The following is a 24,035-nucleotide window of genomic DNA, read 5'->3' on the forward strand; positions in this document are numbered from 1 at the left end:
ACCCGTAAAATATTTATTACACTTTTAGTTTTTGTTTAGTTTTGACTATTACGTACAAACTGATAGATATTGTTTCACGAATTAAATGAAATCACTCCAATTTTTCTTTCAGTTTTTCACAATTAAAACATTCCTAAACCTATTCTATGAAATGTATTGGACAGAAAATTGAGCCGAGAGGAATTGAACGCTCGAAATCAGCGCGACGAAATTTTACAACCACGCGCGAAAGAGTACGGCTGCACGCGCTGTAAATTGCGTCTGTTTTATCTTCCTTCAACCCTCGGATGACGCCGGCCTAGTTAATAAAAATATCTGGTAAGAAATTGAACAAGTCCTAACTAAATTCTGGCATCTTAAAGGATTAGGGTTAAGTGGCCATCTATCACCGTCAGAACAAAACAACCTAAACGACAAAAACACCCGTCTTCAAAAAAGGCACTTCGTTCAACGGTTGACAATTTAATCACACTAATGAACACAAAGAATAGGATTTTAGTCCGATTGTTGACTTAATCTTTCGCCATTACTTTCGCCTTTTGTGTTTCTCCAAGCAACGCGTCAAAAGCAAAGATTAAATAGAACAAACAGTATGCAAATTGTGTAACTTTTCTTTGAGGGAATGTAACCAAGGAATACAACAACTTTGGTAAACTGAATTTAACTTATACCGTGTGCGCGCGGTTTTGCAAAGCTTCTATTTTCTCAAATGTCAGCCTTAACAGCAAATAACTCGCCATTTCATCTTCTCCTCCATGATGTCGGAAAGGAACTAAAGCTTAGCGATGTTCGTTACATGAAATATCTTCTACAAGGACACATTAATAAGGAGACATTAGAGCATCTCGATTCGGGACAGGAGCTCACGGAACTGCTCAGAAAAAGGGGCTTGGTGTCCGAAAAGAAACTCGCGTTTATGAGAAAACTTCTGGTAGAAGCCAAGTGTTTAAAGCAAGTCAACTTAGTGGACGAGTTCAGGGAGAAATTCACTTCAGTCACAATTATTGGTAAGTAATAAAACTTAATTGCCGTTCATCAATTGTGCGCGTACTTGATTTGTACCCTAGTGATTCACAAGGCTGGTTAACTTGATCCTACAGAATCAGTGCAACCTTTTTTTCTTCGCATTTTGTATCTGTTTTACAAGCCTGTATCACATGTGGATTTTTTTGTAGTGATTTTGTTTAGTTCATGTTTAATAAACATGAATTTCAATCAAAGAAGCCGGTGTTGCCAATGCATCACTTGACTTCCAAGCAAGAAAGGATCAAATCAAAATATTAATTGCCCAATGATCATTTGATTTTTGGTTCTAAGAATCTAATGTGCAGCACTAAGACAATTCGCAAGTTAATTATAGTCCGACTGGCATCATATTGATGGTGTAAGGAAACTGAAATTTAATTTTCAACACTTAAAATGCTTGTTATATTAATTCGTGACTACCAATGTAATCTCGCTCAGACCAGTTAAGTGTTATGTTATGTAGTAACACTGCAATAATCTTTTTTTCGTGCTTAGCCGAAGCCAAAATATGTTTAACACTACTTTGGCATGTTTTATTTGTTGTTATGTTGTTTGGACTGAATTTACTTGATAGTAAATGAATTAAATCGTACGCAAAACTAGTTCAATCCTTGGAAACCAAGTTGCACAGAAAATTAAAGTGAGCTAGAGCGAATTGTACGAACTATAAATAAATATAATCTCGTGTAACATCGATTAACTCACGACGTCTCCGCTCGTTATATTTTTCTCTCGTCTGGCGCCATCTACCGCTGGTTTTGTGTGGGTGTATTTATGAGCGCTTTTGTTTGGGGATTAATAAGTTTACTTACGAGGACCTTCTAATCACTTACCGTCAATTGCAAAATTAGAAATGATTTTTCTATCCTTCCAATCGACTTTGCACCCGACTTTTTAATTACTTGCAACTTGGTTCTCTTTTAAGACCTGGCCAAACGGTAACGCCAGCGGGCGCAAGTAATCGCACGTTGAGCTTGCGTACAGACTTGCGTTGGCTGGCCAAACGGTTAAAAACATGCGTTGACTTGCGTACAAATTTGATCTCGACCAAAGTCAACGCAAGTCAACGCAAGTGCACGCAAGTCAACTTGCGCCCATTTGCGTCTCCGTTTGGCCAGGCCTTAAAACCCTGACCAAACAGCAACGCAAGTGGACGCAAGATGACTGGCGTGCACTTGCGTCTACTTGCGTCTCCGTTTAGCCAGGACTTGCGTGCGCTTGCGTTGACTTCATGTTGACTTGCGTACACTTGCGTTGACTTGCGTTGACTTGCGTTCACTTTGGCCGTTTGGCCACCCATCGTAAGTCAACGCCTTTTTTGCAGCTTACTTCAAATACTGAATTGCACCTCGTAGCATTTTAAATGATTTTTTGCAAACTTGCGTACACTTGCGACTGAACATGCGTGTCCGTTTGGTTACCCAAAGCAAGTCTACGCAAGTTGAACTTGCGACTACTTGCGTCCACTTGCGTTTCCATTACACCAGTTCTTTAAAGTACGAAAGGGTTTCAATTTCATTATATAGTTGTACAAAAAAAGTCGTACCATCATTAACTAAGACTCTGTCCCATTCCTTTCTTTTTAGGTGAGCGGCAGCAGAGCGAGCGAGCCTCAAGATTGAACAACAGGCGTGAGACTCTACTGCGCATGATTGAGAGCGTGGAAAATGAAATTCGAACATGCGAGGACGCCGAGACAGAAATCACCAATCAGATTAAGGAATGTGAAGTGCAAATTCAGGCAAACAATGAGAATCTTGTCATTGTCGAGGAAACTATTCAGAATTTGAAAAACAACATTGTCGAATACGAGACCAAGATAGAATCGTTTGAGAGGAAACTGGAAACGGTTCGATTCTTCATGAAAAAGCGGCAAGTGGAGATGGATAAGATCAAGCAAAAACTCGACGAAAACCAAAGTAGTGCGTCGGTCAAGCGAGAATTGAAGGAGAAGCAAGAAGAACACGAAAAGACGAAAAAAGAAGAAGACGAGCTTATCGCGAAGCATCAGAACGCCTTGGACATGATTAGGACAACGCATGTCGAAATCAGACACAAGACTCAAGATATCATTGTGGTAGAAGATAACATTCACGACTTGCTGATGCAGATACGGCAACTGAAGCAGGGCACGAGGAAAAATCAGCGCACTTCAGCCGAGTTACAAGAGAAACTGGAAAATCTGTCTCTTGAACTTGAAGATACGAGGCGTTTGAAACCGCTGACGCCTTTCTCAAGACCAAGAAGTCAGTTTTCTTTAAATGGTAACCATGGTAACATCTCGAACGAGCCACACATTGCAAGGAGGCTGGAGTACAAGGTAGGGCCTTATAGGGAGGGGCGTAGTTCTCCATGGGCACATTTAGCGCATGTTGTGTGCCTTTTATTCACGTTTAATTCTATTACCTCTCTAGCTGTTCTTGTCACTGTACACAAGATAGAAAAGATGAGCGTTTATTCGTTTTTCTCTCGATGGAATCGCTTTGAAGATTTTTCTATTCTTTAAACATTATTGCAAAGAATAACCTATGGATGTTGTCCTTCAGTAGCATGTTCAATAAAAATGTTAAAAGTTCAACTGAGGCCTTACACTACTGTGTTAAAAAGTTTTAAAAAGTTTTAAGATCCAAGCTTTCGCCGATCTACGGCATCATCAGGGATAATAAGAAATATTCCGCGCGAGGCTTATATACAGATGTAAAATAAAACGCGAGAAAAGCGAAAGAATGTGGGCGGTAAATGTAAATGCTAAATAATAAGATACACATATGAATAAAGATGAAAATGTGGTCTAACGAGCGAGTGTCAAAGTACAAAGAGTCTCTAGATATGTTAAAATAAGTATTCGAATAACAAGTCCGCGAATTCACTGCATTCTTCTCGTGAGTTGAGGGCAGGTTTGTAGTTCCGTATGTAAAAAGCTTCAAACAGTCGTAGATTTGCGGGGTCGTTTTCTAGTACAATGGTCTTGATTTCGATGCCTTTGTGGACTTTGTTTTGGCACTTTGAAATGTGTTTCTTCACGGAGGAATTGTAATTGTTCAGGTGTTCTCTTACTCGATCGTGGATAAAGCGTGTAGTGCTCCCGATGTAGTATTGGTTGCAATTGTTACACGTGATTTGGTAAACAGCGTTGCGTAATAAGCACAATTTGGTGTTGGAGACAGGGCAGTAAGGCAGTTGGCCCTCGTGCATGTCCGTTCCGTGTGAATTCGCGGACTTGTTATTCTAATACTTAGGGACTGGTCAATAAGTACCAGGGGGGGGGGGGGGGGGTGGTCCGGAGCAATTGGAAAAGTGGTGGCTTGAAAAATTGTGACCCACCCCTTTCTTCTGGCTCAAAACTGACTGACCCACCCCTGATAGGGGATTGAAAATTACATGACCCACCCCCTTTGCTCAAAACGTTCATTATTCTGTAAGGGGTTGGAGGTTTTTGATTTGATATCGGCCTTTAAAGTGTGATTCCATACATACACCACCCTAATTTTCCTGATGGACACTGCTGGTTCCGGGTATACGACTTTTTCCATTTCTTAGCACACCAAAGAGGGAAAAATTTGGTATAGTCTTTTTTAAGTTTTCCACATATTTGTGTGCTAAGTCCATGAAAATTTAGACACAAACATATGCGAAAACTGGAACAGTACGTAACATTAATTCATAAACAATTATTCAAAAAAATACAGAAATTGATAACAGAAACTATCTACAACCACTGTCAATAATAATATTCATAATTGCAAAATGTTTGAGAAAAGAGTTTACTGGTGAAAGCCAAAAGCACAGAGTGAATCTACGGAGGCTGAAGACAGACAGGCAAAACTGTAATCACAAGTCATCTAGGGGGGTCAGGGGGCATGCTCCCCCGGGAAATTTTTATATTTGGGCCTCCTGAAATCGCTAGAAAATCATTTAAAACTGCTCACTTCAAGAAATTTATCAAATTATACCGATAAAAATAAGATGACCCACCCCCTTGTGTAGATCAAAACTACATAACCCACCCCTTTTCGAGGGCTCAAAAACTGATGACCCACCCCCTTTCTGCTCCGGCCCACCCCCCTCTACTTATAGACCAGTCCCCTTATTTTAACATATCTAGAGACTCTTTGTACTTTGACACTCGCTCGTTAGACCACATTTTCATCTTTATTCATATGTGTATCTAATTATTTAGCATTTACATTTACCGCCCACATTCTCGCTTTTCTCACGTTTTATTTTACATCTGTATATAAGCCTCGCGCGGAATATTTCTTATTATCCCTGATGATGCCGTAGATCGGCGAAAGCTTGGATCTTAAAAATTTTTAAAACTTTTTAACACAGTAGTGTAAGGCCTCAGTTGAACTTTTAACATTTTTATTATTGCAAAGATATATTACTAAGAATTTTTTGAAATTTTTACTGATGTATTATTTGTTTTCCCTTTACCCGGCACAGTTTAGTGAAGAAAACTAATATGCTTCCTTATCACCTTGATAATATAATGTGAATATTTTTTCTGTTCCTGAAAGGTTCTTGACTATTGCGAGATCTCAGAACGAGAGTCAACTGTGATTGGTCGAAAAGGAAAGCGCGCTTTTCCTACACAGTTCCAGTGCCCCACCAGTGTGGCAGTCGATAGAGGACTGGGAATTGTTTACGTTGCTGATTATGGCAACGTGCGCATTCAAATCTTGGACGTGAATGGTAACATGGCGCGGGAACCACTCGTTTTAGGCGGGAAATGTCGGCCATGCGCCTTGGCGGTTAGTTTGCGAGGAGACCTGGTGATGACTGACTCCCAGATTTTACGGGTGTTTAACAAAAAGGGTAAGTTGAATTCTATGTATAAGTTGTTACGATCATTAAAATCAAACAAGTGGATTTGCATTTGATATTCTCGCTTCATGCAATTGCACTAGCCGCTTGAAACGAGCATACGGGTTAATACCACACGTTCGAAATTGAAACCAATTTAATTTCTTGGACATGAGTGGCTGACATTATCATCATCGTCATCATCATCATCATTATCACCATCATTGTTATCTAAAAGGGTTTAAAAATGTTTTCAAACTCGGAGCGCAAATAAAATTTAAAAGCGTGAAATATTTCGTCTGATATCATCCAGACTTCATCAGTCACTGAGGTGGTGTTTTCTAAGATGAATGTTAAGAAGACATTTCACTGCCTCGGGGGAGTTAAAATTCTGTCATAAATTGGAGCTAATTCAAAACCATTGTCTCTATTTAACAAAGGTTTTCTGAGTTTTATCTCAATGGCCTCTTTTACCCGGCGTTTAAAGGTGTTGATTTCGGTGGCTAACACTTTTGTCTTGCTTGTGTCTACCGAGTGGCCCTCCAGTCGACAATGTTCATGAATGGCTGACGAGTTCCTCGACTGATGTTCTTTCATTCTGGTTTCCAGTAAACGGGACGTTTCGCCAACGTACTCCTTGTTGCACTGTTCACATTGAACCTGGTACACAGTTCCGCATTTCTTTAGATTGGACGTTTTGTCTTTGACATGTACCAATTGCGACCTCAGGGAATTTACGGGTTTATGAATAAGTGTGACCTCGTGTGACTTAAACGCTCTTTGAAGGCGTTCAGAAATTCCTTTGATGTATGGCGCTGAAGCGTAGATTTTCTTCTCGTTTTCGGGCTCTTTCGTTCCAGACTTGGAATGTGGTATTGTTAGCATCCAATCTGGGTAGTTGTTTACTTTCAAAGCTTGTTTCACGTGTTGGGCTTCTCTTGTTTTGTCCTCTCCTCGGTAACCAAGGTCTGGGCTCGCAGCATCAGGGTGTTAACTACAGCTCTTTTGTGTTGAAGATGATGATTTGAGTGGAAGTTCAGGTACTGATCCGTGTGCGTAGGTTTACGGTACACGGAGATCTTGGTAGAACCATCTTGGTTTACGTGTACACAGGTGTCAAGGAACGGGATTTTACCCTCCTTTTCTTTTTCCGAAGTGAACTGGATGTGCTGATCAATCGAGTTCAAGTGATCAGAGAAAGAATCGACAGCATGTTCGTGAATCTTGGCCATCGTGTCGTCAACATATCGGTACCACATAGTTGGCGGGGTCGGGGCGGTGTCCAGTGCTCTACTCTCAAACTGTTCCATGTAGAGATTAGCCACTATGGGAGAAATTGGGGACCCCATCGCAGCTCCTTGTTTCTGTTTGTAGAATTCATGCTGGTATGTGAAGTAGGTACTCGAAAGGCACATCTCAAGTAATGTGGATAATTGTGTGATATCCAGAGGGCATCTATCCGGCAGGCTACTGTCACCTTCCAGTTTCGCTTTGGTAACTGAGATGGCTTCATTAATCGGGATGCTAGTAAACAATGCAGAAACATCATATGAAACAAGTTTCTGTCCAGGAGGTACCTCAAGCTCTGCAATCTTGTTGACAAAGTCTTCACTGTTGACGATGTGATGACCGTTGAGGCCAACAAGAGGTTTCATAATCTTAGCAAGGAACTTGGCAGTGTCGTACATCACGCTACCAATGCTGGAGACTATTGGTCGTAACGGGGCGTCCTTCTTGTGACGACACGATGGCCAAGATTCACGAACATGCTGTCGATTCTTTCTCTGATCACTTGAACTCGATTGATCAGCACATCCAGTTCACTTCGGAACAAGAAAAGGAGGGTAAAATCCCGTTCCTTGACACCTGTGTACACGTAAACCAAGATGGTTCTACCAAGATCTCCGTGTACCGTAAACCTACGCACACGGATCAGTACCTGAACTTCCACTCAAATCATCATCTTCAACACAAAAGAGCTGTAGTTAACACCCTGATGCTGCGAGCCCAGACCTTGGTTACCGAGGAGAGGACAAAACAAGAGAAGCCCAACACGTGAAACAAGCTTTGAAAGTAAACAACTACCCAGATTGGATGCTAACAATACCACATTCCAAGTCTGGAACGAAAGAGCCCGAAAACGAGAAGAAAATCTACGCTTTAGCGCCATACATCAAAGGAATTTCTGAACGCCTTCAAAGAGCGTTTAAGTCACACGAGGTCACACTTATTCATAAACCCGTAAATTCCCTGAGGTCGCAATTGGTACATGTCAAAGACAAAACGTCCAATCTAAAGAAATGCGGAACTGTGTACCAGGTTCAATGTGAACAGTGCAACAAGGAGTACGTTGGCGAAACGTCCCGTTTACTGGAAACCAGAATGAAAGAACATCAGTCGAGGAACTCGTCAGCCATTCATGAACATTGTCGACTGGAGGGCCACTCGGTAGACACAAGCAAGACAAAAGTGTTAGCCACCGAAATCAACACCTTTAAACGCCGGGTAAAAGAGGCCATTGAGATAAAACTCAGAAAACCTTTGTTAAATAGAGACAATGGTTTTGAATTAGCTCCAATTTATGACAGAATTTTAACTCCCCCGAGGCAGTGAAATGTCTTCTTAACATTCATCTTAGAAAACACCACCTCAGTGACTGATGAAGTCTGGATGATATCAGACGAAATATTTCACGCTTTTAAATTTTATTTGCGCTCCGAGTTTGAAAACATTTTTAAACCCTTTTAACTATGTATCCGGAGCAGGAAACCAATATTTTCAATTGTATCATTGTTATCGTCATCATTATCGTTATCATAATCACTACCATTATTAACAATCCTTAAGATGCTAAATGGAGTAAAAAGCATTAACAAGATCTCTCCGTTCCTGCTGGTCCTTGGCAAGTGGTGAAGCTTGCTCCATATCTAGTCAATGTTTAGAGCCGAAGTTCTGTCTCAGCGGTCCTTCGCCAAGTGGAATTGGTACGGCCCCTTATTTTTTACCTGCTGGTGTGCTTTACAGAGAAACTTTTTATAAAATTGGAATGTCATGCATAATTGCATGCTCGTAAAATTCTCTGCTAAAACTTTAATCTAACTAGGTATATATCTTAATTTTCTTTGTTTTTCTTCAGGTGAACTGCTTCGTCCAATCTTACCCGTTTACAGCAAGAACGACAAACGACCCGAGCTCAGCGCAGTGGCTTTTGACATTCTGGGAAATATCTACGCCGCTGACAAAGCGAACCACAGAATACAAAAGTTTACATTCGATGGGAACTTTCTTTGCTTCATTGGAGGACTTCACGACCTACATTGCCCCATGGGGATTGTTGTCAAGAAAAACGGTGACGTCATCGTCACTGAATACGAAAATCACCGACTCAAAATCTTCAGCCAAGAGAACCTAGGGGAGAGTAAAATCATCGGCGCAAGGGGGGTAGGGGCAGGCAAGTTTGCCTGCCCAAGAGGGGTGGCGCTTGATCACAATGACAATATTTTGGTGGCAGATAGTCAGAATCACAGAATTCAAGTGGTTTCTTCGATAGGCGAACCTCTTGGGACATTCGGAATGATTGGTTCAGATCCCGGATGTCTTGATACCCCGTATGACGTTGTCATGGATGCATCCGGGAACATTATTGTAGCTGATGCTAAGAATCATAGATTGCAGGTTTTTACGAGGCTTATCCCTGTATATGCTGAGCCTGCGATGTACGATGAAGAGTACGAAGCTGCGGTTGCGACAGTTGATGGGGAAGGACTGGAAATGAATAAAGATGAAATTGCGGCGGACAATTTGGACGACGGGGTTCAACATGGGATTAACGATGTCGTTGAAACCAATGAAACCCCCATGAAGGTCACCATCCAGGAAAACAACGAAGAAGAACAAAATCGAAATACAGGGACTGATAAATTGCAAGTTTTAGAGGAGTCTAACAACACAGGAATTGCAAACAGTGAAGAATCTACAAAACAAGTTTCCAAAGACACCCAAGAGATGGAAATTAATAATAATTAACAATTATTCACCAAAGTGGAGGTAAATATCCACCACATTCACTGACGCTGAGGTGAATAATTGTTTTAGTATATACTACACAAGATGAATATCTAGCGGACCAAAACATCACTTTCGGTAAAAAAAAAAGCGACACACGAAGGCAGTTTGTTTCTCTTTAGCTGCTCGGAGGTGAATAAAACATTGCTAATCACCTCCGAGTTAACCAATCAGCGCACGCGAAAAGCACTATTCACTTGTGTGGTATATACTAACAACATATGACGAAATCAGAATGAGATTGAAAATCGGAGGCGTTTATTAGAAAAACTGACAATTATGTTATTGCTGGAATTGTTTTTGACAGGTTCAAGTCATGCTGTAATTTTCAGACTCTCTAGTTCTCGGTACTGGATGATGAGTCCAAAGAAACGCTTTCAATGAATTGTAAGTAACCTGGGTTTGACATTATAATGTGCCTCGTGTTTACTACAGAGTGGAACCGTTAAATTTATAACTCTGAAAATCCTCCGCGTTTTACTTGGGCTGAAAATCTATGTATTTCTCGAGACGACTCTTTTTTCAGTTAGAAATAACTAGCTCAGATTCGCCAGAATAAACCTGCATTTTATGGACTACATTTTGTTTCCTTGGGAAAACTTCGTTATGATACAAACAATAAATAATTACCATAAGTCCGTGTTGTTAATTGTGTGCTTCCTTTCCGATGCGCTCATGTATTTTACGGAATCTGTTTCTCCTGTTATAAGTTCCCCGCGAAAGCTTGTTTTCACTTCATTTTTTACTAGTTTTGCTATGGCGATCACTCTGCTTCATTTTCAACCGCGTCTTTATTTTCTGATTCATTCTCCGTGATTGCCAGCCATGGTTCTTGTTGTAGCTGTTCTACTGTTATTCTCTCGGCTAAATTCCACTGTAGCATTTTATGTATGACAGCTTTGACTGGGTCAGGAACGTTAACCTTAGAAGGGAAATTGACCCGGCGATGGACTTGTTGTAGAAGACTGCGTAAATTGGAGTCATCGAACGGCAATCGGCCACAAATCATGGTGTAAAGAATCACACCCATGCTCCACACGTCCGCGAGCGTTGCGTCATAAGCAATACCTACATAGATGACAATAAATATGGGTTATTGACTATAAGCGTGAGGATCAAGATGGTGGGATAGTAGATAAGTTCTTTTCTTTTGCGTGTTTATGGACCTAGACAAAGTCGAACAAGCTTGGTCAATAAACAAGCGAGTAAGACCCTGCATTATACTAAGTTAACCTAAACAGGGTCTTACATCAATGGTTCAGTTAGCACAAATTTAGACTATTTATGTAAGGTTCTAACTAGGTTCGTATTTTCGGAAGAAAAATTTACGTTGCTGTAAATAGAGTTTTTAGTGGTATTCAGCCTTTTCCTTTTATTTATATTTTTGATTGTATCAATAACGTTTTGATTTTCAACTTGGGCATTTCCATTGCAACTGGAGTGATAAGAATCCTAGGTGTCTCCAAAGAGAATCCAGAATGTCGACTTCCCTTATTTCACTTAAAGTAAACATTTTAAATCAATTTGAGAAAATAAGAAACTATTTCCAAATTTAAGGCTAAACAGGTGCTCGGTAAAGATGGTGTCTAACTGGCAAATTTTAGCCTAAAAGGTTTCTAAAAAATTAGGTTATACTCGCAGGTTTTGTCGTGATTGGATTAAACAATGAAGTGAATGGATTTAGTTGACTGACAAGTTTTAAGATTGAAAATATTTTTATTTGCGCAAAATTTCAGCGCGAGAGCCAGCGGCAACAACAACAAATTTGCGGGAAAATTGCGGGCAATCCCGAACGGCTATGATAGGCCTAGACTGCAAAATAGTCGTTTTTTCTCTAAAGTCGTTGGAAAAGCGCTTATCGAAGGCGTTCACTGCCCACAGTCTCACAGTTTTGACATTGGCTCCAGACCTCTCGCTCTCGTTCGAAGACCGAGCGTGTTCGCAAAAGATACGACTGTTTTGCAGTCTATGATAGGCCCATCTTAGCCTGCGTAGCAGGCGCCTGTGTAGTTTTTTTAAACGCGTTTAAAAAAGAGCGCGATCGCGAGAAACCTAGGCCCAACTTTCTTACGTTGCTTTCATAATTTTGTGTTTTAACACGTGATTTAATAGTGTATACCGGTAATTGGTGGGAGCATAATTTAGCTTTAATCACAGTATCCCCCTGCAAACACTTCACAAGAACCACACCCAAGTCAAATTACGCGGTAGTCCTATATATCTTAGGCGCGCTTTAAGAATCCTTTGCATCATATCTAGATTCTTTTTAAAAAATAAATCTAAGCCTTTATCTAGAAAGAAGCCACTACGTTTCCTACCTTTAAGTATTTCCGGAGGCGCATAAGCATAAGAGCCACAATAAGTATGGCAAAGTTTTCGCTTTCCAGTAGCTGAGGTCAAATTATCGCGCGCAAATCCAAAGTCAGATATAACAATATTCTTTTCTTTGTCCAGCAGCAGATTCTCGCACTTGAGATCTCGGTGCACCACATCTTGGCCGTGAACGTAAGTGATTCCAACAACGAGCTGCTGGAACAAATTTTTCGCTGTTGCTTCGGGCATTGCCCCGTACTTCCTGATATACTCTAAAAGATCGCCACTTTCTGCTAGGTCAGTGATAATGTACATCCTGGTGTTAGTCTCTATAACCTCGATCAGTGAAATGACATGAGGGTGGCGAAGCCTTTTGAGGACTTTGATCTCACGAGGCAGAAATTTCGATAAAAAATCCTCCGGTGCCTTCTTTTTGCATATGATTTTGACGGCAACATACTTTTTGTGTCTTCTTGAGTATGCTTTCCTGACAACCGCGTACGATCCTTTCCCAAGAATGTCTCCAAGCTGATAGCCATACCGCTCAAGCAACGCAGTCACACCAGCTAGTGGGTTTTCTGTGCGACTTGTATTTGAATCTGGTTTTTCAGACTTCTCCGAGTTCGAAACAGCATCTGATTTGCGTTTGGAATCTTGCCCCGCCTCAGGGCTTTGATCTGGATTGTCAGACATTTACGATTTACCATTTGAGCAGGTCTGACTTTAGGGAGACATTCTACATCCCTCCTCACTTGATCTTATTTGCAATTCTCAAAGATAATTGTCTCCCAATTGTTCCATTTATTATAGTTATGACGTCACACTTATTAATCAAAAGTTTATTAACAAATTAATTAATCGATTATCAGAAAACTAATAAACAGTGACGTGAAATCCTTTGAGGAAAATACAAACAATATACAATACAAACCAGAAATCTATTTTCAAAGTTTTCTTTTTTCCCGCAAAATTCTGCTGTTTTAGTTAAGCTCGTAACCATAGAAACCAGTCATGCGCCATGCACGCCGAGCCACCGATCTGACTGCTTTCGTTGCAATCAAGAAAGACGAGGGAAAAGTTGAAGGCAAGAAAAAGACTCAAAAACATTCTAATAGGTCCAAGAAAAGCTGTAAAATGAGCACGCCTCGCGGCTCTAAGCCGCAACAGCAGCAACAAGCGCCAAGAACGGAGTTGGACTACGAAATCGAACGACTGAAAGCGGAGATTCAACAGGAACGTCAAATGAAGTAAGTGTGATCATGATCTAAGTCATGGACTTTGATTTCTTAGACTTAAGCTTTCTCTACCCTCTCTTAACAATTTGTTACACGAAGCTACATTTCGTGATTATCTCTGACTTTTATTTTTGCTTTTAAATTATGATTAAAACTCACTTAGCAACTGTTAATGAACTTGCCAGCCCAGGGAATCTCCTTTGGATGTTGTCAGTGTGGATTTCAATCAGACGGAACCTGTTTATCGTGGGTTCGAAATCAATAGAAAACCTAAAACCCTTAAAATAAAACAGAATGAAAATAACTATAACTATATGTAGATTGATAGAATGGCTCGTATTTTTGTGTTTCTTGGGGAGACATTCTTCGTTCCGTTTATAAATTAAACAACCTGCAAATTTGTTTCTAATCAAGGGAAATGTTGGAACAGTCATCCGTTGAGCTTGAGAATACAATCACTGATTTGGAAGAGAAAAACGACCATGTTGAAGATGAAGGTAACAGTTTACTTGTTTTTATTATGAAACCCTTGGTGAATCTACTCTGATTTACTGCACCTGGTTGTTGATTTATCCAGTGGATAGCATTATCTGCTCTTTTGAAAACCAAGTTTACATTAGGTAGAAATGGGTTACAAAATGATTGGAAGTGGTAATAAGTCCTTGACAACTACGGAAAGTCCTCAAACTACACAGAAGACTAAAACTCAATTAATGAAGGGGGAAAAAACTACAAATTGGGAACAGAAAAAATTATCCCAAAAACCATAATTTTCTCTTTCTTAAGCTGGCGACGCACTTGGCAATTTTATTCGCCGATTGTGGCGAATTTGATTGCCAGCGATCCGTGAATAAAATCGCAGATGTCTGACATGCCAGGTATCAGCAATTTATAAAATCGCAATTGCTGCACTGGGCACACTTGGCAATTTTTGTGATCGGTGATCGGCGAATAAAATCGCCAAGTGTGTCGCCGACTTTACACCATACATCATTCTTAATCTGATCAGCTAATAAACTACACGTGACAAATCACAGTTTATTATTAAAGTTCAATTACAATAAATAATTAGTGCTCAGACTCTAGAGAAGCCAATAAAACAGATGAGGCCCTGTCAGGGTTTTAGGATTATGGATTATTAGCGGTTTTTAGAGAAGGGATATGGATTATTGGTCTGTAAATTAAAGAATTATAGATTATTTGCATTGTATTTAAAAACTAGTGATACCTATCGGTAGAAATGCCAACGAGTACAACGGGACGCTTTATGATTTTGGTCGATCAATAAACATTGCGCGTTTTCTTTGAAAATCTTGAATGCTTATGGAATAAAATGCGATTTTATGAAGGCTAACAAAAAGTTCCAAAATAATACCAAAGTAGTGAAGATTTAGTGAGAAATCTTGTAAACTTCATGCTATTTGCGAGTTTCAAGCCATTGTTGTCCGATGCCGCTATTTTGGAAAGGTTTCTGCTGTTTTAAAGTCCTATAGGTCTTAATCAAAGTGGCTATGAGCCACTGAACACGAAAAATAAATTACGAAACAAAAAGCAAATTTTTACAAAGATTTGCCAAAACAAAGCATTTCAAACTTTCCACACTGCAGTTGAATCCATTCAGCACATAGGTATTAAAAAAATTGAGGTTTTAAAAGGTAAAAGCCTGGTCGGACAAGTTTGTGGCCAAAGATGGAACAAGTTTATTTTATTATTCCGAGAATAATTCATCACGCGCAATGCGTGATGTCTCAAATATCACGTTGAATTGTTGTTGTTGAGACACTGCAAATTGCGTTCGGGCAACCAGCTTTTAGGAAAATTAAAGGCCCTGTTTCCCGAGGAAAAAAACGCCGAAGTATCCAGGAAAAAATGTAGTATAGGGAATTTATTTTATAAATTCGAGAAACGAAATAAAACTCTCTTCTGATTGATAAAATCTGTGTTGTTTACTTTGCCAGACCTAACTTAATTACGCATGCAAATTTGTATGACTTCGAAATTTTCGAAGCTTTGGAAATCTTGAAGCTTTGGAATGCATTTCTTACCTTCATCTTAAATGAAATTAAATTCTAAACAAAGTTTAATTCAAGTTTCTTTCGTATTTCAATCTCTAGTTCGGGAATTTTGGCTTTTTGAAGCGAACAGATTTGAAACCTCTTTGTTATCTGAGACGCATCGTGTCTGGGAATTTTAGTTGCCAATAACTCATGCATGTGCTAAACAAATTAGTAGCGCGCTGATTGGCCAAACTACAACAAAGTGTGCACGTGCTGAATTGTGTCGTCACGATCTACCTTACATTACATTACTTACATTTCTCGACATTTGGAGTGTTTCTGAGATTTTTTTCGCATGTACAAATCTTCTCGCGGCTCTATGATCTGCCGCCTCGTCAGGCCTTCTGGTCTTCCAGAAGGCCTGACTCGTTGGCAATTAGGGATTATTATTGGTCGTTGTCTCTAGGAATAATATGTTTTTATAATATAAAATTGGAATACAGAATATTTCAATAATTAAAGATAGAAACTTCACGGACAGTTACTCAGAGTTTCACGCACGAAGCGATCATCAGACTGTGCCGTTAGATGCGGTGAAATACAATTTAAACTACGTTCATGGAGGGCGGTTGGAACCTAGTTTTGAAACTATGTTCAAGAACCATAAATTTTCCTTCAAACATCGCAAGCATTCACACGACACTGTGCTGTCAAAGTACATTTGGGACCTGAAAGACAACAACACCGAATTTTCGATCAAGTGGTCCATTGTCACGAGAGCAAGCGCTTACAGGGGAAACCCGTCACGCTGTAATTTGTGTCTGACGGAGAAGCTCTGCATACTATCAGCTGACAGTTCTACCCTCTTGAACAAAAGATCTGAGCTTGTTACCAAGTGCAGGCACGAAAACAAGTACTACGCGGCCAATCAGAGACAGGATCGTTCCAACCGCCCTCCATGAACGTAGTTTAAATTGTATTTCACCGCATCTAACGGCACAGTCTGATGATCGCTTCGTGCGTGAAACTCTGAGTAACTGTCCGTGAAGTTTCTATCTTTAATTATTGTATTCCGCTCTGCATGTATTTGCATCGAGCACTTCTACGATTGTGTGAAACCTTTTACATTTTTCTTTGTTTAATACAGAATATTTCCAAATTTTCACCAAGGATTATGGATTAGTCAGACCCTCCCCTAACTGGACCTCACATATGCTTCTTACCTTTGCCTGTCCATTCTGTTCCCCACAGTAAAGGTTTCTTTCTTCCAATGTTACATATCGTTTCGTTTTGCAACTACATATACATATCGTAAATGATCGATTAAGCCCCACTACTCAAATAAGCACTGCTCTCAAGCACTGCACCTTTTCAAAAAATCATTTAATAAGTGCTGCTCTCAAATAGCCGCGGAGTTAGTTTGGGTAGTTACATACTAGTGACTGTGAAACTGTGTTCATGTTACCTCTTGTATTTAAACAGCAATACTTTCACTATTAAAAAGGGTGTTCTATTACCTCTTGTATTTCATTTGAAACACAATTTTATAGTAAATTGTGCATATCTAGTACAACCTCACTTAAAAAACTCATTAATAATTAATAAAGAAAATACAATTTAAGAAATTAATGTTTAATGAGTGTCTTTATATCTGATAAAGACACGGCTAAACTTTACGTCCAATTTTCAAGGCCAAAATAACCCCAAATCTAAATATTAGTGCAAGAATGAGATGATCGACATCAGAAGATGCCGTTCAATAAATTCGCAGTTCGTGTTTTATCAAGTCTAAAACACTCGGCTGCGCCTCGTGTTTTAAACTTGATAAAACACTGCTGCTCATTTATTAAACATAACTTAATTACCGGTAGTTGAAATAAGCACCGCTCTGGAATAAGCGGCACTCTCGAATAAGCACCAAACTTTTAACAGGGAAAATTAATAAAATAAGCACCGTGGCACTTAATCAATCATTTACTGCATGTGTAGGTCATGTACATAGCAGTTTTGCATATAATCATTTAACTGTTGTCTTAGATAATGAATGGAAGACGCGGTTTGAGACCCAACAGGAAATGAACAGTCAACTTGAAAAACAGGTTGTGTTACTGAGGGACAAACTGGGACAGCTTAAGATTCCTTCTCGAGATGGTAAGCTTATTATCTTATGACAACACCTTTTGTTCAAATTCCTGAGGTGGTGGCCTAGAAGAGCTTAGACTGTACAACTCAATAAATACCTTATAATAGGAAATTAACGATGTTATTAACATGAATTTCAAAAATTCATGTTAATTTTATAACAAGTAAATTTTGTTTGCATTGTAAAAATGCTTTGTTATATTCCTATAACAAGGTATTGTTTGCATGTTAGGTTTATTAATGATTAGTAGAAACTCAGTCGTGTTCTATTGGAAATCCGCGAATCTGATTGGTTCTCCCATTGATTTCTATTCACCGATAGAAAACAGTCGCGCACGCGTTGTTCTTTAAAGGGTGAATTTTTCTTGATTTTAGGCTTAAAAGTACATAAAATTGTAGGTTTTGAACTGCAATTCTTTAGAGTTTCTACTGCGCCTCGTTGACTATTCGCTCATAGAAAACTCGGGCTGGTAGTCTAATTGTTAAATAGAATAATTTTGTAGAGTGCTTAACACTGTTTATAATGATCTAGAGTAGTAAGATTTTAATTCATTGTTTTATTGCGACTGTGCTGTTTCGTGTGATCAAAGAATGACCACACTCATCAGGCATTATCAGGATTCGTTGATATTGCCTGATGAGTGTGGAAAATTTCAATATATATTTTTTCTAATAAATTTGGTACTTGACCATGTTTCCTTTTTTTATCCAGGAAAACCAAGTAATCACCTCAAGACATTTAATGGTTTGTCTGATGTAAGTTCTACAACTTAATTGACGTATTGCTTTCTGAACTTTTTACTTAACACAATATTAACGTGTTTAAAATATTGTACAACCATATTTCACACAAAATATTTATTTCTTTGTAACCATCAGGCAGAAATCAGAAAACTAATGAGACAATTGGAAAGGGATAAAATAGAACTTCAGGGTCAGCTGCGAGACTTGGAATGGCGTTTAGACAATGAATCTAAGGTAAGTACATAATCTAGTACTGTTTCTTTCTACAAGTTCATAAATGTAACATTTGTGTTTGTGGTGCAGTCTCATTCACATTTATTGGGAGGCACTAATGGCTAGCTCAACTTTGGATCCAACAGGTTCAAGCACTGGCTGGGGCCCGGGGGGGGGGGGGGCACTTCCTATAAATGGGCTTATGGGGATGTGCCGCTGGATGGGGTCGCATTTTCACGACTGGACTGACTATAATGGGGTCGCCATTTCAAGCATTTTTTATAGGGTGACTAGAATGGGGTCACACTTTTCAGGGATTTTGAGAGTACGAAAATCTGGCAAGTTGTGATTTCTGAACGGAAATATTCGCCGAAAAAATGTTACCGTATTTATTGCTGTTGTTCAATATTTGACAAACAGCTGCCAGAAAGTGACTAAGTTGGGGTCGTAAAAATTAAATGTACCCAAAAGTGACTAAGATGGGGTCTATAGTTGGCCATAGAATAAGACTATATTGGGGTAGGGGTTCTGAGAGGCCAGCGGCACATACCCAACAAAAATTTATCCAAGTACCCCCCGGGGGGCTGGGGTCTTGTGTTCTTGGGCAAGACACTTAAATCTGATTTACTGAACCTGCAATGAACCAACATCCCATCCAGGGGGAATGACAGTCCATATTTCCTAGTTGCTTTAATGATTACAAAAACCAGGCTAAGGTTCAGTTGAATGGGCAACTTTAGCCTTTAGTGCATATTTTGTGGTTCAATTTTACCCTTGCTACAATTGGCTATTTTGCTTTGTGCTTTTAAACTTGTCTGTAACTCTGACTCCAGTTTCATTATTCAACAGAATCATGCAGTCGCAAGCTTAACCAGTTGTTATAAATATTTTATGAATAATACTAAAATAAGAAAAAAATAATAGACAGTATTATTCATCTTGTTATTTAGGCATATCACAAGCTTAGTGAAGAACGGAAGAAATACATGACTGAGCTAGATGAGGTAAATATTGTGCTGAGCCTGTTTTCAACTACCTTATTACATGAAATTTTCGCGACACGTTAATTTCGCGATTTTGAGGTGCACATATTTCGCGACACTTAAATTTTACGATTTTGCGAAAATTTTGTATTTTTCATCACTTTAATTTCGCGTTTTTGAGTGAGACGCAATTTACATTTTCTTGGCAATATATTTTGATATGCCTTTGAATTATATAAAACGACTTCATCGAAGGAACAATAAAGTCAAAATTAACAAAAACGCAGGGGGGACTTAATCTCGGCAATAGCAACAACAGAGCAGTTCTCACAATGTCTACAAGTGAGTCAATTGACGACAACATCTATTTACATTGATTACTGATATATGCGAGTCACTGAAACTTTGCGTCATGTTATGTTCGCGACACTTATTGTTCGCGTCACTTTATTTTCGCAAATTTTTTAGAATCGCGAAATTCGCGAAATTTAAGTGTTGCGAAAATTTCATGCAATAAGGTACTGTACATTCCATCTAATGTCTTTTTTTGCAAAGTTTTTTATTTATACAATAATCTCCTTAATTTATAAAAATGGATAGATGTGAAGTCTTATTTTGCAATCAATATTTTTCATGTATAATCAGGATTGGAAATAACAGCCTGTGATCGGTAATTACCGATCAAATTTACCAGCCAAAAATTTAACAAAATTTAATAAATTACAATAAATATATATTAAAATGGTGAAATCTTTCTTTGCACCTTCACAAAAAATCACTTAAAAGTAATAGTATCAATCTGTTTTTCCTTACTTCCAACCCTGTATAATGTTTGTATCTCAGACTGCTGCATTCATTGATGAATCAAAAACAAAGACAAGAAGGGCACTTAACGAAGCTCAGCGAGAAAATGAGGCTCAGTTGGAGACAGCAAGATTAAGGTTGGTCTGTACTCTTACTATGCTGTGATACTGCTTTGATTGTGCTTGATTTAAAACAATACAAGTGTATTCTGAGGCATGAAATGGGAGTACTGAAAAGTATTTGATAAGCAGTAAAAACTCATTTGACACATCCAATATGTTTCACCAAAACAATTTGGCATTTTGACCAATGTCACTGGTCGTCTTCATCTTGAATAAGAATAAAATTGTGGGTGGGGAGGGGGGTGTATCCCCATATGAAATGAACAGGAATCAAACATTTGAATCTATTTCCAACTAGGCGGCTGAAACTTTCTCGAACTCCACTTCCATGTTTACTGTACTTCAGGCGACATAAACACTTAATGATTATTTTCCATTGTGCTGTTCCAGAAAATGTCTAATGAAGGTCACTAGAAATTCTGAGGGGATGGGGGCTCTCAAAAGCAAATTTTTTAAAGAAAAGTATGGCGCATAACTGGAATTTCCAGAGAGGTGGGGGGATTCAAACCAAAGCTTTGGATATTTTCTGGAACAACACATTTCCTAAGTCACTCATTTTGCATTTTCCAGGCACTCTAACCAGTTTGGCCTGCCAGACAATCAGAGGATCATTGATCCTAAGAAAGGCCCAGTGAAAAAGGTGGCAGCAGTACGTAAACTGCCAAAGCTGGACAGCTCAGGATCAGGGGGGAGTAAATCACCAGGCAACAGTCCAAGAAACAGCTAGCGTACATGGATTAAATCTTTTGTAAACTTGTGTAAAATAATAATATCTTGAGTAATAATGTATAAAGTAAGATATTTATTATTTTAAATGATGCAATCAGGTGAATGGAGCACAATCAACAGGCAAAAATATATGAAGCAGGATTAGTTATTAGTAGTCATTTAACTAAGAGCTGACCTGGCTTTTTTTTGCTGTGCTTTTGTGCTATACATGAAAGGCACTACATTTTTTATTTATGACATCATACACATACATATAAGGTTTGCATTTTCCCTTGTCATCCATATATACAGTCAAATTGCACTTTTGCTACAAAAATGTGTAAATCATTTAAAATTTGAATAATGTTGTTTAAATTAAAAAAAAAAACATGAACATCTTCACAGAACTCCTTCATTTAGCTGGTTAAAATGTTCCTGAGATGCTAAACAAACCATAAATCTGTATAAATCTGTAATGTGGAAATGTAAAATTGTAGTTAGTTGGAAAAAAGTTCTCTGAAAGGACACAGACACAACATACATGTATTGAGGTGGCTTTTATCTCAATATGTCGAAAATAGACCAAAAGCCATCAATGATGGTCCATGCACCCGGTGCTTTGTTGCAATATTGTAAATTAAAATTATGTTGTTTTCTGAACTTGTAAATACATTCTATTTGCCACTAGTAACATAGCAACATAACTTTGCATGCATTATAATGTGCATACTATAATAATATTATTATTGTGGTTGTATATTTGATGCAATTGTTAGAAAATGTTAGAAAATAAAATAAAAAATTGCTTTTCTTAGAATTAGTCATGTTGTGTTTTTTTGGAGGTTATCAGAAGAGTTCCTTGTAAAACCTTAACAACCCAATGAAGACAGATGCAGTTGACATCATTGCGAGATTGATGGTTATTCTAATCCCCAATACATTAAAACCAGACTTGCATCTCGTACAGTAGTTTAAAAAGGCATCAAGCTCTTGTGAGCTTGCTAGATTTGTGACTCCCCTGTTCATCTTATCATACATTTGTTCAAAACTCCGAGTGACTAAGCTTGCACATAAAAATGGAAAAGCAAATTGAATTGCGACAAGCCAAGATGCCGTTACCTCAGACATCCACACTTTACCAATATTCTGTACTTTCTGAGACGATTGAATAATGGTCATCACATCAAGAAAAGTTAACAGTATAATGAGTCCAAATAGCCCGGTATGGATCGTAAACCAAAGTGTAAGCGATTTTGACATCTGTTCTGTGTACTTAAGGAGGCATTCATGAATTGTCTTTGCAGAAGCAAAATCTGTTGCATGGTTCATGAGTAATTTTTCAGTGAAGTCAATATGACGTGTAATGCTACGACATGCAATATAGAAAGCACCGCATGCGAGTATGGAGCTTAAATGAGCCCAGTTGAGAACAGCCAAAGCAATGTAGTATAAAACTCCCTGGGCTTCACTGATTTGAGAAACAAATGCATGCAAATCAGTGAAGCTGAAGAAAATGTTTGACTGTGTTGCATTGTAGAGCGCAATGCCTAGACCAGTGACGGCAAATGCAAGAAACACATTAACACCCAGCCAGTCAATTTTTTTGAGTTGCACATCCTCTTGTGTTCCCAGTGGAGCAAATTGAAACCCTGGGACGAGTTTGGTGGAGGAATGATGGAATCTGTTGCGTGGATTAAACAAATACATGATCATGACTGTGAAGGAAACCGTTGAGGATAGTACCAGTAGAATTAAAAGCATTATAGATCCAAGTTGTGGGTCGTGATGGTTGTCGTGACCCTGAGTCCATAATACTTGAGTTATGTGCATCTCCATGCCAAATGTCATCCATATCAGAACAGCAACAATGATGGATGGGATCATTGCAAAATTAGGGACTCTCAGCCAGTTTGATCCCCTTGGCCAGTTTGGAGGAATGGCGTAGAAAATATGTATCAGACCTGTCAGGATTCTTTTGGATGTGACAAAATCTTTGAGGGTTGCACATACACCCATTTCCTCTGTGAATAAATCAAATCAAAACAATGATGAGAAATTATGTAAAAAGAATTACCTTGACTTTTTGACCAGGTGGTGGTGAGGGGGACTGGAGGGGGAGGGGGTAAAGAGAAAATCGAATAAGATGCAGCCATGACTCCAACGATTCAGTCTCGATACGTTGACCAAAAAACAGTTTATCTTATTATAGGAAATTAACGATACATGATATTAACGCGAATTTCAAAAATTTGCGTTAATTTTATTGATGTAAACACGTTTACTATAAGCATCTAACCAGAACTTTTCTTAAATTCGCGTTAATTTTATTACGCGTAAATTTTTTTCGCGTTGTTAAAATGCTTCGTTATATTCCTATAACAAGGTATTTACACGATCGCCAATGAATGCTCACCAGCCATTCTTCCGGTTCGTCACGCATTGGTTTCTTCACCATAACGATTGCGTGACGGATCGGCTACAACATGCAGGCTGGAACGCTACGCTACGCTACGAATTTCGCGTAGAAAACGGCGAGCTTCGTACTTAACTTTTTCCTTTTTATCTTGCCCCAAAATATTCTTGATTTTCCAGATTTATCTGCATGCGTTTGAAGCCGGGAACTCGAGATTTTTCGCGATATATCAACAACAATTACACGAAATATGAACCACATCATCCACAGTGGAGGATACAGCGAGAGTGACTCTGCTTTGCAGACAACTATTTTAGAAGAAATGAAGCCTCTGTAGGGACATTGATAACTAGATAAAGGTCATTACCTGCTTGCCATTCCCTGCCCAGAGGTTCAAGGGATCCTAGCTCTTGCGTCGTCGTTGAATCGTCCATTTCTAAGGTGTTCGATCGAACTTGAAAAGC

The 24,035-nt window shown here is 38.9% G+C and overlaps 4 protein-coding genes across 4 annotated transcripts; 2 read left to right on the plus strand and 2 right to left on the minus strand.

Annotated features, from left to right (window-relative positions):
* Nucleotides 1-644: 644 nt before the first annotated feature.
* On the plus strand, nucleotides 645-10,436 carry LOC144655168 (uncharacterized). The gene is made up of 4 exons (XM_078515376.1): nucleotides 645-1,007; nucleotides 2,613-3,346; nucleotides 5,547-5,844; nucleotides 8,969-10,436. Exons 1-4 carry the CDS (start codon nucleotides 710-712, stop codon nucleotides 9,856-9,858), a joined length of 2,220 nt encoding a protein of 739 aa, XP_078371502.1. The 5' UTR covers nucleotides 645-709; the 3' UTR covers nucleotides 9,859-10,436.
* A 155-nt stretch (nucleotides 10,437-10,591) lies between these two features.
* LOC144655169 (testis-specific serine/threonine-protein kinase 3-like) lies at nucleotides 10,592-12,996 on the minus strand. Its single transcript, XM_078515377.1, has 2 exons — nucleotides 12,216-12,996; nucleotides 10,592-10,965 (listed from the first exon to the last, which is right to left on the minus strand). The coding sequence occupies exons 1-2, from the start codon at nucleotides 12,901-12,903 to the stop codon at nucleotides 10,661-10,663; spliced, it is 993 nt and encodes a 330-aa protein (XP_078371503.1). The 5' UTR covers nucleotides 12,904-12,996; the 3' UTR covers nucleotides 10,592-10,660.
* An 88-nt stretch (nucleotides 12,997-13,084) lies between these two features.
* Nucleotides 13,085-21,975, plus strand: LOC144653899 (coiled-coil domain-containing protein 169-like). Its single transcript, XM_078514039.1, has 8 exons — nucleotides 13,085-13,457; nucleotides 13,860-13,942; nucleotides 17,480-17,593; nucleotides 18,297-18,340; nucleotides 18,464-18,562; nucleotides 19,492-19,545; nucleotides 20,368-20,465; nucleotides 21,021-21,975. Exons 1-8 carry the CDS (start codon nucleotides 13,222-13,224, stop codon nucleotides 21,175-21,177), a joined length of 885 nt encoding a protein of 294 aa, XP_078370165.1. The 5' UTR covers nucleotides 13,085-13,221; the 3' UTR covers nucleotides 21,178-21,975.
* Nucleotides 21,952-24,035, minus strand: LOC144653875 (uncharacterized). The gene is made up of 2 exons (XM_078513996.1): nucleotides 23,939-24,035; nucleotides 21,952-23,179 (listed from the first exon to the last, which is right to left on the minus strand). The coding sequence occupies exons 1-2, from the start codon at nucleotides 24,003-24,005 to the stop codon at nucleotides 22,005-22,007; spliced, it is 1,242 nt and encodes a 413-aa protein (XP_078370122.1). The 5' UTR covers nucleotides 24,006-24,035; the 3' UTR covers nucleotides 21,952-22,004.

Source organism: Oculina patagonica, chromosome 5 (genome assembly GCF_052425735.1).
Source record: "Oculina patagonica isolate OP01 chromosome 5, crgOcupat, whole genome shotgun sequence".
Classification (NCBI taxonomy): domain Eukaryota; kingdom Metazoa; phylum Cnidaria; class Anthozoa; order Scleractinia; family Oculinidae; genus Oculina; species Oculina patagonica.